Raw genomic sequence first — 15572 nt, 5'->3', positions numbered from 1 at the left:
ATATGTGGGATTACAGGAACATCATGTATTGTATACGGAAAAATGTTTCCTCAATTCTGTGGAATTTTGCGCCTTTATATTGCAAAGGCGAAAAATTCCATTCGATCTCGTTCTTCGTGAACACATTGCATCAAAACTCTCTTTGTCTACCTACGGAGCTATTGACAACGCGATTTCCATCACGCTATTCATATAGACGACCGTTGTTATTTTCATCAGGGCCCTTTGCTTGTTTGCCGCTCCAATTAGGTAAAAAAATGTACCTATACTTTTTACGAATATAAAATTTGTAAATTATATCATAATATGTACATCTATTTCTAATCGTATAACCTCCTAAGAATATCAAGTGAATTAATTTAATTACGAATTAAAAAAAAATACATAAAACATAGAACAATGTAAGTTAAAATTTAAAATAAAAACAACGTAGAAAATACAAAATACAACAAAACGTTACCCTATGCGGTCGAGCAACAGGTATTGGGGCGAAACAACCACGTGAGCATATATGACGTCACCCGATAGAAGCTGGATGCTGAATTCCAGTTTTGGCGGGAAATTGCAAAACTAAGGTTTTTTACTACTATTATGTCATAAAATTGTTTTATGTGTGATCTGTTATACATTGCAAAAATCATGGAAAAAAAATATTTAAATATTATATACAAATTATTATATACATATAACATTTCACTATTGATAAAATATATAAATTGGGTTATACTATATACAGCTTGCCTCTGGCTGTGGATCTCAGTTAATTAGAAACGAGACAAACGTTGTTTGTTTAGCGACTATGCCTATGCTATATACCTATTCCCTTATAATAAAAAAACAATTTTTAATTACTTGAATTTATGTCACGTAGTATATCAATTACTAATTGATACCCAATTTTTATTACTAACCAATCTTAACGGTCTTTTAATAACATACAAGCAAATGAAAAGCCCTCGATAATTTTAGGGAAAAGACTAAACTTTGACCGAGCATCGCTTAAATTCTTAAAGAAACTTGTTCAGAGTACTTATAACAGTTACGTTAATAATACACGTTAATTACAATCGATAACATATTCGAATCTATATTGTAATCGTAACATGAATCGAGTTGATTCGGCGCGCGTAATTTCACCCATTACATCTGTTAACAAATTGTTAATTTGCGTGTTGGAAATTGAATAGCTTTACAATTCTCTTCCTTATGTCATTAACGAAAAGAATTGTTTCACATACAGCCTAGGAACAAACGTAATTTGGTCAAAGTATATATGATTCACCTAATCACTCGAAAACTTTAATTAAGAATAATGAAGCGTTGAATATAAAATGTCGAAATAACGGTTAGCATCGAAATATGTCGAATTTTTCGCTTTTAAAATATGCATGGAGTTGGCATGTGAGTTTGGCATTAGTCGGCATTCGGTAACGCAAAACTGATATTAGCGTGGTATCATTTTCTAGAGGAAACAATTTGAAATATACTAAGAGAAATTTGTATAATGAAAAATATACAAATAAAGTTATACCTGATATAATGAAAGTATTGCAAAGGTGTAAATTGAGCTATCATAGCGTTTGTTTATGGTTTGTCAAGAAATATTTGTTACTTTGAAAAAAAGTGACTTAATTATTTTTAATATGTTCTCTGCGAAGATCTGTCTTACTTATTTCTACCGCCAAACAGCCTGCTTTATACGCTTACGTTTGAAGAGTGATATAAGGCAGTTCAATTACATGATGCGATGCATGATATCGCAGTCCTTACACATGATAACAATGACGGTATCACAAATGATAACATGATATGTATAGTGTTTGTTATATATATACGCGATGGTTAATACTTACCACCAGGGGGGCGATTGTTAGTAAACTGAATTGATGATGAATGACCTCCACGCGGTTCCCCCTGAAAACCATCGTGATAAATTCTTGGTGAATTTACTAACTGACCTGACCTCATGCTCATCTTATCATCCTCCACTGGTGCTCCGCCAACGTAATCCTTAAGCGCAGGCGGGTGCACCGTTCCATTATCATCGTAAAAAAAAAGACTTACCAAATTTGTATGTTGCTCGTCATATATATAAGCAACGGCATTACCACTTGCCATATGTTCAGTAGGTCGTCACCTAGTTTTCAATTATATGAAAACATACTATTTTATTACAAAATTACTACTTTATTTAATTACTAAACTAGACAAATATCTACAACATTAATATGTCATCTTCTCCACATAAGTTACTTACATATGCGAACACATATGTTACTTATAGATTCTTCAAATAAACTTCTTCATCTACTTCTTCCTTATCCCATTCATTTGGGGTTGAGAAAAATATATTACACTATATTTTTCTCTTCCATTCGTCGTATTAAATAAACTATTTTGTAAAAATCGACTGAAATGAAACTTTGATACTTATTAAAGCAAAACGTATCTTCTACAATGTCACGGTATTCAATAAAGGACAATATCTATAATAGAACGTTTTATGTAACTTTATTATACTCCAACATAGTGTTAGATTGTTCGATAATAATGAAAGTTTGTGTCCACTTTTGTGAAGAAGACAAACTGCAGTGAAACTTAGGAAATTAAGTTTGTAAAGTAACCGTATTACGTCGTACTTCATTATCTGTTTTTGTTGCGATTTAACGAGACATAGAACTATCGTGTACCACCTATATTTACCTACTTTCTATATATACAATTATATCGTTTTCTAATTAATCAACGATAACGTGATGTCTTTAGTGGTGTTCATGTATATAGGCAACGGTTACTGTTTACCATGAGGTAGTCCATCAGCTTGCTTGCCATTCCAACAAAAAAAATGCCGAAGGTTAGTTTGGGAAAACGTGAATTTTAAGAATAAATTCTAATGCAGTAATAAAATAGACGAAAAAGAATAATATATCATACTTACTAATTATATAGACGCGAAAGTTTGTGAGTACGAATGGATGTTTGTTACTCTTTCACGCAAAAATTATTAAAAAGATTTTTATGAAACTTTACGGTAATGTAGCCTTTATTAGAATAACACATAGGCTAAATTTCATACGGTTGAAACCGCAGGCATAGCATAGTGCAATAATAAAACAGGAAAAATAATGAAATACTAAAAATGTCTTACAATTTAAAAAGCACATTTGATTATAACAATAAGGTGCATATGTTGGTATAAATATTTCTTCTTAAGGATTGCAACATATTTGCTCATAACAGCGTATGAAGTATTGATATTCATTAAATATATTTTTAGCGACAGTACGGACTACTTTCCAATGGGTAGGCCAATAACTTGTTTGCCATTTTAAGTCGTATTAAAAATTTATATTGTAGTGTTGGATATCACTTCACTACTGTAGCGTTATGTATGATGTGTTGAGGTGTCGCTACTTCATTTGTTTTTTGTACTATCTATGAAAATAATAAATAAATAACTCTGGACAATTAACACAGCGCCATCTGCTTCCACGGTAAGCAAAGCTTGTGTTATGGTCACTAGACAACTGATATAAATAATTAGATATTTTTTGTACCAATAAGCAATTTTAATATCATTACTTTAATATTTTACTTTATTTAATATATTATTTGTTTGTCTTATCCCTCATATGTGGTCATTCCAGAAGACTAAGACCCCTCTGTAGTCAATAGTAAAACGTAGCTTACAAAGCAAATTGCTTGTCGGCTGAAATATATATGTTTGCAAAATGCTTCGGTAGTATATCTGTACATATAAAGGGCAAAGTCGCGGGTAATATATAGTTCAATTATAAAAATAATAGGTTTATAAGAGATTTCTTTTATTTCAATATCAGATATAATGTTCTTATTTATTATCTAATAATGTATCATTATAATAAACATTGTTATTTCATTATATTCTTCATATACCTAGGAAATAATAACTATTTCACTGTACATTAAAGATTTTAGTATACTCATAAAATATAACATCACACAATAATATCGTATACAAAATAGTAGTTATGTCGTAAGAAATTTGATACGAGTGGCTAACAATTCGAAAATTCTTAATAACCGTCGCAAATTGGAGAACTATAACTAAAATATTCGGCTCTGCTCACACGTAACGCAGGTCAATAAACGCGTACACCGACACGCGAACTTTAATTGTGTCTAATTAATTTATTACATGTATTAAACAATTAACCGTGCGGTATCTAGATGCATTATTGTTATTGAATTTGGACGCTATAGTTACGAATGTTTAGCCAATTGACTTATCTTTGAAAGCTAATTAATGGGTGCGTTCTCATCACGCGATGCTCTTCTAATTGGCCGTCGAAAGCAGACTGTTGTTGAAAAAATTAAAGTGCCTCAGATCGTGTTTACGAGCCTCTTCATTTGCTAACGCTGATGGAAACAGTATTACGTTCTGAGGAATACTATTAGTTGGAATTATTCACAATTATAACGGTGAATGAATTTTATAACAAAAATACGAAACTGTAAAACTTTTTTGTTTTTGTAATGTATGCTAGGAATTGAAGAAGAAGAATAAGGAAATAACTTTGTAACATACAATGAGGACAAGACATAAGCAATGTATTGTATAATTACAATAAGGCGGATTTATTGATGGATTAAATCTAAAACTGCTCTTAGATTCAAATCAATGCATTTATTGATTTCTGGATGCTGGGCAATATCAGATATATTATATTATATTTGAGTGTTAGGTAAACATTCTACGATACCACACATAAGAATATATTTAATTACTTTATAAGTAACTAGGTGTTACCAGCGTCTTTGTCTGCATTTTTAAGTTAAATGACAGTTTTTGACTGTATTCGTTATACGAATCTATTTTCAATCATAAAAACCTAACAAACAAGTAGACAAACACTTTTGCGATTAATATTTTTTCTTCTTCTAGACCTCCTTCAATCTCTCTATTTTAATCTATTTTGGGAAATTAATTGGATAAAAACGTATTGACTAAAATTACATTCAATGTACTTACTGAATTAATCACAATGTAACAAAGAAAACAATCCACGTACATCAAAGAGAACAATTTGTAATAATCAAATGCTTTATAGAATTACTTCCCCATCTCCAAATCACCCCACACACATAAACTAATTACGGTAAGAACAAATTTTCCCAAACACTAACTTATTGGTAGATAACAAACGAAATTAGAAATCGTCTGCGTTTCGAATACCGGTAAATGGAGGAACGATTGCCAATTTAGCAACCCTACCTCGTCTTAATTGATGCAGACTACTGCTTGAACTAGCGGGGGTAGTAGCGAAAGTAATTTGTCATCGGTTAGAGGGGAGGGGGGCGCAGTCGCGGCCCAACCTTTGCGAAGGTAGCACGTCTCCACTAATGACATCCCGCATAATTAGGAGCCGCCACCATCTACTAATTACATAAATTGCCCACTAAACTTGGCTATAATTTTACTGAACGCTTAAACGGTGTAACAGGATGAGATGTATTGTACATCTCATTGTGGATTAAGTTGTAACTTATAATAAATACTACGCACTTATGTCCTGAACAGCTTCTTACTACCAATTAGAATTGTTCCCTTTTAGTAAGAAATTTAAGCTCTATGTATTTTGATGGTCAATATTAATTAACATAAGAATAAACATGAAAGAATATATACACATACTTTAATAATAATTCTGGAAAATTCACATAGCGTCATATAGTCAACTAAAACAATTGATAGAAATACTTATTTTATTATTTTTTTAGGTGTATACATGATATACATAAAAAAACCCAGACCAATACAGATATTCATACTCATGAATACAAATGGTAGTACCGTATAAAGAATCGTACCCCCGACTTTCGGAAGTAAGACTATATTCTAGAGTCAAAACCGTCAGCTTTTAGAGACTATGCTATAAGACATAGCAATTCTATACATGAAGAAGTCTCTAAAAGCTGACCATAATAACCATAATAAGGTTTTATAGATTAATTCATCTCCATGTTCTATCATATTCCTTATGCCTTAAGATAATTTACAAGCTGGAAGACATTACTGCTACGAAACCTTATGTTAATAAATATAATAATAAAGAGTTAAAATTAATTATTCCTCAAACAGATCAACCAACTATTAGTCAGTCGTCAAGCAACGTGGTCGACGGGATCAACCTAGAAGATATCAAGGAATTCGCCAAGGCATTCAAACTTAGACGCCTTGGATTAGGTCTCACGCAGACCCAAGTTGGCCAAGCATTATCAGTGACAGAGGGACCAGCGTACAGCCAAAGCGCAATATGCAGGTAATTTTTTTTTTCTAATTTTTGTATGTATATCTGCGAAATCACTAAAGAAATGCCCATAGACGAGTTGATACTTGTTCAAATAAAAGATTATTGTGTAATAAATTACACAGTGTAATTTTAAAGTTGTATACAATTTAAAACAGTGCTGGTGTCTCGATGTGCATTTTCAAGATTTACACATTGTATGGTTACTAATGAAACTGACTGAATTTATGTAAGATATATGTGAATGATATAATATTGAATATAAATTTTTGAAATATGTATATTTTATAATTCGTTTTAGCACTATATATTTTTTTCTAATATCATTTAAGAGAACTCGTAATAGAGCTGAAGCCTAAAGTTATAGCTGCTAATGCCTTAGTTGACCTTTCATAATAATTAGGTAATATAATAATGTAAATGAGAAATCAAAGAACACTTGAATGATGTATGGAAGGCTACAGAATCCATAGATCTAAAAAATATAGCTAATATGCTTTCTTATATATGTTTATTTTCCGTCCATATTGTAGTTGAAGAAATGTATATTGAAGATTTAGATGAAAAAACCAATTTAATAAATTTCTGTATGTAATATTTCGATATAACGTATTAAATCACATTCCAATAAAATGGATTAGATTCCATGAAAAGTTAATAAAAGTAGTTGTATGTATTGAACAACATAAACAACTAAACATACATACAACAACTAAAACATGGAATTATTTGTTACTCTGACCAAAAATACATTTAACACTATTATAACAATACAAAATACTTTGTATTTTATAACTGTCAAATCAGATTAAGGAATATCACTATAAACTTAATCCCACATTATAAACTACATTTACATTACAATGAATACCGATTAAAATTATAAAACACCACTCGTTAGCATCGATGCTATCGAGACACCGGCTCTGTAAAGCATAATCGTAACAGAAATTGAATAAGATAACATCATATACTGCCGCACGCTTGTCAACAACACCCACTAGGGAGCAAATATTTCAAGGAAACTCACGCACCGAATCGGTTATCGTATTTTTAATATCGTTAATTGGAGTGATTTGTAAAACAGCATGACTCCTTTCATTGCTCACAATTCGGTTAATTAATTACCATTCGGACGGCTTCCGTTGACAGTGGCTTACACCATTTTTTACTTGGCTAGGCGCGGGCGCGTGCTTTCTATTACCTAGTCTGTTTTATCTATTTCTGAGCTATTAAATAGATGGATGTTCTTTTAAGAAATCATTAATATAGTTAAAATTTGGAAAAAATAATAATAAGAACTATGCTGGGGACTGTACTTTCAGGTCTTGTCGCGACATAAAATGAGGATATCTAAAGAAGAGTCAAACGGACTTAATAATTAAAATTGCTATCGCTATATATATATATATATTACGTGACAAAGTAAGACCCTATATTATCCAATGCAGTCTAGAATCATATAGAATTCTAGAACGACGATCTCTATTGTTAAGATAATTGGGTCTATGGTGAAGTCCAGCAATGACTAGCTGAAACAATCGCGATTTAATAATTATATTTAGTATTACTATAATAATAATTAAATAGACCTGAATATTTTACTCCAACGTAGCGACTACTCTCAAAAAATATACCAAACAGTTATTTAAAAAAGTATTTAAAACGTTAACGTTAACATTGAAAAGTATTTGTACGAAATACTGACCAATGTTTCAAATAATTCACAAAGTGCCATAAAATTCATAAAACTCCTGGAACAACTGTATAATTTTTAATTAGTGGGATGGGCCTGCGTAAATCGGGAATTTATTACGGTTGGAGCACTTCACGTACATAATGTCGATTGAATCTAATCGAGTAACTCGTAACATCGATAAAAATCGTATTCTGTGTAAAACGGTGTACGATGAGCACAGGCCGAAAGAAATTTCAATTGGAGCAACCCCGACGACCTTCTTCGTATAATAAAATCATTAATCGTTACTTCTGTTCCAGTTAATTAATTATCTTGCCGTAATTACTTTTTTCGTGTAATTAAAAGAGTAGAATTCCCCTGTCTTTGTCCCGTCCTGATTTCATTTTCCATTAATTTTTCTTTCGACTCCCTCCAATTTGGTGTCGCGACGTCGCTACATGGTAGTTACCCCTTTGATTATACTGGACTTAATTAATTTGCATTTTAATTAAAACATATTATTTCAGAAAAGAATTAATTTTACATTCCCCCATTTTTAAACGGGGCTCCAGCTTTTGTTTCGTGTTGATAACAGATTTTTTTTCTTGTATTGTAGGCCTTGGGAGGCGAAATTTAACTTTGTTAAAGTTAAAACAATGACCATGATACGACATAATTTCGACACATAATCTTAATTTTTTAAATAGTTGAACTGAAATAGTAAAGAATTTATTGAACAAACTCTTAGAATAAGTAATTTTATAGAAAATCACGTACAATTTTCTGATTTATAAAATGTGATATATTGAATAGACTCATGGTCATTGTCACATCTCGTACGATAAACATTGAATTATCCATATCCCCAGGTTGCACTCCATTATAATTTTATATGAGGCATATAAATATGTCCACACATCAGATTAATGTTTCATGTAACTACGTCAAGACTTACGACTAAGAACAAACAGGATAGAATCTTGTTTTGGGATTTCCGCCGGAACTTCAATTGGTTTAACAAACTTTAGATTATACTTGATGCCAATTAAAGCTATTATCTTAAATATATAAAACAAACATTTACCATCATTAACTATATCGAAGTAATAATTATTACTATTATAAGCGTGCGGCTTTATATTACTAATTTTGTAATTAATTTTCATACTATTGTCATACTCTCTAGAATCTGAAGGATGTCATCTCTCACTGGATAAGACAAATCTAACATATTATTTGTTACCGTCCCCAGTGCCCTGGCTTCGCAGATGCTAGCAGCTCAGCTGTCGTCACAACAACAAAACATGTATGTGTTTTGTTTTTTACCCCTACTCCAAGTACCGCCACATTTATCGTTCCCAAACACGGTCAATTACATTAACAAATGATAATAACTGTTTGATAATTACTACACAAATTACTACAAAAGATGTTTGTAAGACGATAAATTTGGAGGTACTTAAGTTACATGCATTAAGCACACGCTTTGACTCACTTTCGACGGCCCAGTCCACATGTAGATTGTCTTTAAATCAAAATGTTTCAACGCTATTTAATGTAATCTTATCGCGATCGACGATCCGTGCATTCTTTTCGAATGTATGCCGCATATAATTATTTGTAATTACCAGTTTTGACGTTCTTTCTTTTCCTTTTCACACGTATTCTGTATTTGCATACGAATTATTACTGTAAAGGCGCCATGCATCATACGCTCGGCTATTACATTTTGATGTTAAGACAACCGCGCCACATTAATGTACCGGCAACCAAACCATGTCTATTCGACACCATGAGTAATCGTTGTGAGAATTTTATCACTTTTATTGTAGTTACATCTCGATGAATAATTTCTTGCTTTCCATCTAATCTAGCATGATGTATTATTTCATTACTCTTATTTTTATTAATATTCATTTTGCGCAATTGAAAGCCAGGGCATTGGCATACGTTACGTTTTCGTTTCTAATTGAATTCGTCGTTTTATTGTTACCTCGTTCGGTATTAATCAAACTGATTACCCCGGCAGCATAAATTGCCTATTGTTTTTTTTCTCTCCACATAATCGTTAGCGCAATGTCAATGTCCTGTGTTTACGCTATGTTCATTTGGATTGGGTAAAAATCGACCGCGTTAAATTTGAAATAATCACAAGCTTTATCAATTATCACCGCGGTAGAGTTTTGTTTGACCGGTGCGTGCATAGTGAGAATCTAACATTAAATTTGTGTTCGATACAGATTTGAGAAATTGGATATAACACCAAAAAGTGCGCAGAAAATCAAACCGGTGCTCGAACGTTGGATGAAGGAAGCAGAAGAGAGGTAACTATTTGTTTGAGTGAATATGTTCGTGATACTGTGTATACACCGTGCTCGTGATATTTGGCCTATAACGCTTAGCAACGTTGTAAAGACATTTCTCAAATCTGGACTAACTACTGCTTATACGGGCTAGGCATTATGTTTATTTGTATTCGCTAATATTGTACTAATATTATTATTTATTATATAATCATCATGGTTATCAAATTTTGGAATTATATCTATTTTTCATGGTACAATATTCCAACATTTGGTAAATTCATGTAAGGCAACGATATGCCTATAATATTCATTTTTATATTTATCTAATATAGTATGTACTATTCGTATTACATAGTAAATATAGTAATTAATCCTACTAACAATAAATGCGAAAATTATGTAAAAATGTATGTTTTTTGCTCTTAAATTCATCTCACCTTCAAAAGCGTAATAAATCTTAGCTATTATATGTTTTGTCATTCTCTTTTGAGCTTGGTTTGTCATTTAAAAGAATGTGGCAAAATACTGAAATAGATAAAATGGAGTTATAAGAGGTCTTCGTTATTATAAATACATCGATTATATTTATAATAAATAAGGATAACACTAATTGAATGATAAAAAAATATATATTATTTAGCTACTTAATAAAATACAGAGATCACACTTCTAGGTCTCGATATGGATACTTTTATACTGACGACAAGTATGGAAACAACAGTTTTGGCTGTGTATTCGCCCTGAATCTAAAAAACAACTACTAAAGTTAATGATTTCCACTACCCTGAGTCACTTCCCGAACGTCGTTAATTATAATTTTACCGATTCCAACAAATTTATCAAATTCTATTTCTGACTGACTCTGCTATGATAGTAATGCCGATAACAAACTTAATGGATAGAAGACACCTGTAAAATCACCATCGACTACGTTACATTCAAATGGCCCTATCGAAATTTCATCGTATATTATTATATTACATAAGACAACACACTTGATGTTACATTCATCAAAATTCAATAAGTTGATGATGATTCTGATAATCCTATCTAGAATAACAGTCTTAAAGATAAATTTTATTTTAAATAATGTACATCAAATATAAACATTGACCGTCAAAGCATCAGAATATGTTGAAAGTTTCATAAACAGACCAGGTGTGACTTAAATCTTTAGCGATGCGGTAATATCGTTGCAAGGGGCGCAGGATCTATCGATTTTACATTTTGCATCATTAAAATGCATTATCTGAATGCAACGGGACGGATTTAACATTGCAAATGGTGCATTGAATTTGCAATCTAACCTCTTCGTGGTAATTTTAACGAGCGTCCCCGTTAACAGTAGTCCTTGAATTAACATGAAATCTTTCAGTTTCTCGCTGTTTCAGATTTTGTTATTAGTGTCCTTATAATTATTAACATGTAGGTACCTTCTGCCCTCGATTTAGCGTAATTAGGATTGAGCGAGATAAAGGTAGCCTGCTTTTTCTCATTGACAGATATATGTATGTATATAGACATATTTTGAGTGTCATTGGCGTCTATATATTTTTTTAATACAAAATAAATTCAGAAATTTTCTCAATTGAAATAAGAAATTTTCAGAAAAAATAAAATTATATTCTGAAGAGAAAACAAACATATTGAAAATAGCTTAACATAATAATAATATATAATTATGAACTGTAATAAAATTCATTCGAATGGTCGGTCAGGTGTTACTTGTAGGAACGGGTCTTTTCTGATAACTATGACTTATTTATTTTGTTAATCAATTACTATTTATTCACTTATGTCAATATATTGCCATTTGGCAGTTCTATTCTGACAAAATCTTTAAAATATAATTCTGAACAATATTTATTTAAATGAACTCGTTCTTATTCTTCATATGATGAGTCAGCATTCGGAATGATGGATAGAATCCACAAATATGACTACTGAAAAGTGTTTGTATTAGATATATTTGATAACGATTATTCATATTCTACTTTGGTAATGAAGTTATATGTTACAAAAGAGTAAAAGAAACTATAGTTTCACATTGGAGATAAATACATTTACATAAACAGTTTACTAGTATCGATGAGCTTTAATCCGGTCGTAGGTAAAATGAGTACGTATTGTACTTAAATAATGATCTTCGTATTTTAGTTTATGAGTTCCAGCATATAATTCAGGAATCGATAATTAGAACTACGTAGAGTATATATTTGTTTAATAGTGTTATATTTTAAGAGATTTTCTCTAGAGACTAACTCTGGAGAAATGTTTGAAATCAAAGAACGAATGTTTGAGAATCGGGTAAGGTAGTTTTTCCGAGTTGAATTAACCGTTACAATTATTTTTATTTATATTATCCATGCAACTAATAGTTTAAAATCTATGAAAATAAATTTCCTAAAATATTAGGGCCTAACATTTCATATGTCATATTGGCGTTTTGTAAGGGAGACCTAAAGTCAATTTTTCTAAAATAAAATATATATATTTAATCAAAGTTTGTATTGCTATTTATGTACTTTTACCATCTCGTAGGCAGTTCATTGATCCCTTTACTAAAAAACCATTCGGACGGGAATCAGTAAAATCTTTGAAGGCGCTTTGGACTGCCTCATCGGAATAATTTTTTTTCCATTGCAAGAAATTATCCAAATTTCGAAAAAAATGGTAATCAATTAGACCTAGGAAAAAATTACGGCATTAATATTAACGGCGAGAACGTCTCTCATTTACGATTCGCTGACGACATCGTCATTATAGCTGAATCGCTGCAGGACCTACAACAAATGCTGAATAGCCTGGCTTAGTCGTCTCGCAACGCATCGGTCTCCGGATGAATTTGGACAATACCAAGATGATGTTCAATGATCACATTCGTCCGGAACCGGACGCCATTGTGGAGTTCCTCTCGAACTTGTTCAGGAGTATATTTATAAAGGGCAAACATTCGAACTAAAAAAAATTCCGACACGTCAATGTAGACTTGCTGAAGTATGTTCCATATATGTACATACGTTCTGACAATTTACAGAAAACTGCTGCGTGAAAGAATAGCACCACTTTGAGAATATATTATTTTCGGGCCGTATTTTATATAGTGTTACAGTTTATATATTTTATAATCACATTTTTTTTTTCGAAACAATACCTGTAGTTTTCCTTAGCTAACGTGACTTTTGATTGTCTTAGTCCTTGGAAATATCTTCTTTTCTGTGTTTAAAAGTTCTGACTGCAATATATGTAAAACTGTGTAATAGGTACAAGATCTCATTTTTTCACAATTTATTTATACCTTTGGGATCTATGATTGTGATATAATTCAAGTGTAAAAGGGATCGAATCAATTATGCCTATAACTATGTTGCTATACAAAAATAGTTAGCTAAGTACATACTATATTCTATAAGGTATCCGATTTTAGTTGAAGGAATAACATAAATGAAGAGTATATCATATATATACTCATATTTAGTATAAAAAGGCATGTTACAATTAACTATATTTGTATTTCTAATCATATACTTATAGCACAGGAAATCAAGTTATATTTCGACTTACTTAGATATATGTATTCTATCTATTAACTTTATAAGTATACATAAAAAGGCATGTTTTTGTATTAGTTTATATGTACATAGTTGCATGTTAACAATAAAATGTATATAGTAAAGATGACAAAAGATGGTTTTAGATGGAAAAAAACTGAGGGAATAAACAACAAGCCATGTGAAAAATTTCCTAATATTCACCTAGACAAAAAAAATTGAGTGTATATCAAAAAGGAAATCGTGTCTAAATTCACCTTTAGTGCGTGCGAAGTCGCTAGTATTTATAGAATGTTCCTAGTAAGAGATTACCTTTATCATCTCTTACTATATAAATCCTATACTATTTATATTAACGCTGACATTACAACTCGTTTACGCTCACGCTACAACTCGTGTTACGTAGCGTGTAGCGTGGGTTGTAGCGTGAGCGTAGTTAGTACCTAGATAGTAATTATTAAGGGTCGTACTTTCACATTCACGCTTTAAAGTATAGAGCCTATTCGGTCTGCCTACACAAATTCCGCATGATTTTTCTGCAATTAAAAAATGTATTTAACTAAGCATATGCATTTTAGAAAGAAAGTTTATGATTCAATGCATTATCAAAAAATCATTTTGATAATGCATTGAATCATAGTGAAAGTTGTTCAGTTTTTTTAATATGCTCTGCTGCCTTTTTCTTACTTTCCACTTAATTTAATGACGTTATCAATTAGGTATATCGTAGTTGTCACCATAATGTAATATTTAAGATTTTGTACTGTACACTCAGTCCAAAATCTTATATATTACATCCTCATTGGCGTTACTATTCCAGGGGGCGTCAATAATTAATCTAGAAACAATAACGCTTATATTATTTGATAAAAATCTACAGAAACAAATGTAGTATATGCATGCCCGTCATACAAAACTTTACCACAGATCTTTAGTATAGTGTTATCAGAACAGAAAGTTCTGTGCAGGTCTTATTTTAACAGTAAATACCAAAAGAATATGACTATTAAAAAAGGAGGATCTGACTATATATATTTCCAACACAGTACGTACATAAGTAAAGCAAATGCTCTTAAATATAGTACCTAGCTAATATTTAGGAATCAAAGAGCTATTACATTCCTCTCTGAAGTAATCATATTATTCATCCTTCTTCTTCATCCATCATCCTTCATCTTGGAAAGTCTTCCAATCGTGTCATATTTTTTAAACAATTTGTGATCAGCGCCAAATTAGCCTACTAACAAGAGTAGCAAATATTACGGGTCCCGCGTAATGAGAACCTCCGCTCTCTCACTTACTTCTATCTATATAGACATTCAAATGATTAAAAGAACTATTTTAAACAATACATGCCACCCCTTTCCTCCGCCCCTCACGTTGGGCCATAAAAATTACTAGAATATAAATCGAGGGCCCCTTGAAAGTAATTGCTACTCTTGTAATTGTATCATACTATAGCTATTATCTATATGACATATAGATATAGCTGCTATATTTGGCTATTGCCCTATCTCCTGCAAATTAATATAATCGTATTAATCTAACGATTCCTTAATTATTAGCAGTTTATTTATTAAATAACTCATCATTACAGGTACGCATCTGGTCAGAACCACCTAACGGACTTCATCGGTATGGAGCCAAGCAAGAAACGCAAACGGCGGACATCCTTCACTCCTCAGGCTTTGGAGTTGCTCAACGCACATTTTGAGAGGAATACTCATCCCTCTGGTGGGTAATAATT

The 15572-nt window shown here is 31.7% G+C and overlaps 1 protein-coding gene across 7 annotated transcripts in view; it reads left to right on the top strand.

Moving 5' to 3' along the window:
* LOC131846627 (POU domain, class 6, transcription factor 2) overlaps positions 1 to 15572 on the top strand; it is a 162916-nt gene that overhangs the window by 143057 nt on the left and 4287 nt on the right. For 4 of the 7 annotated variants that reach the window (XM_059196006.1, XM_059195999.1, XM_059195990.1 and 1 more), the window contains 4 exons: positions 6122 to 6302; positions 9221 to 9274; positions 10209 to 10292; positions 15423 to 15559. In XM_059196006.1, the coding sequence (XP_059051989.1) occupies positions 6122 to 6302; positions 9221 to 9274; positions 10209 to 10292; positions 15423 to 15559 (456 nt within the window). The remainder of the gene's footprint in view (positions 1 to 6121; positions 6303 to 9220; positions 9275 to 10208; positions 10293 to 15422; positions 15560 to 15572) is intronic. The other 3 variants (XM_059196008.1, XM_059196010.1, XM_059196016.1) reach the window with 3 other exon arrangements.

Source organism: Achroia grisella, unplaced genomic scaffold (genome assembly GCF_030625045.1).
Source record: "Achroia grisella isolate CSIRO2021 unplaced genomic scaffold, CSIRO_AGI_Agris_v1 utg109, whole genome shotgun sequence".
In the NCBI taxonomy this organism is placed as follows: Eukaryota; Metazoa; Arthropoda; class Insecta; order Lepidoptera; family Pyralidae; genus Achroia; species Achroia grisella.
Note: the sequence above shows the minus strand (reverse complement) of the source record. Positions and strands in the feature narration are given on the sequence as shown.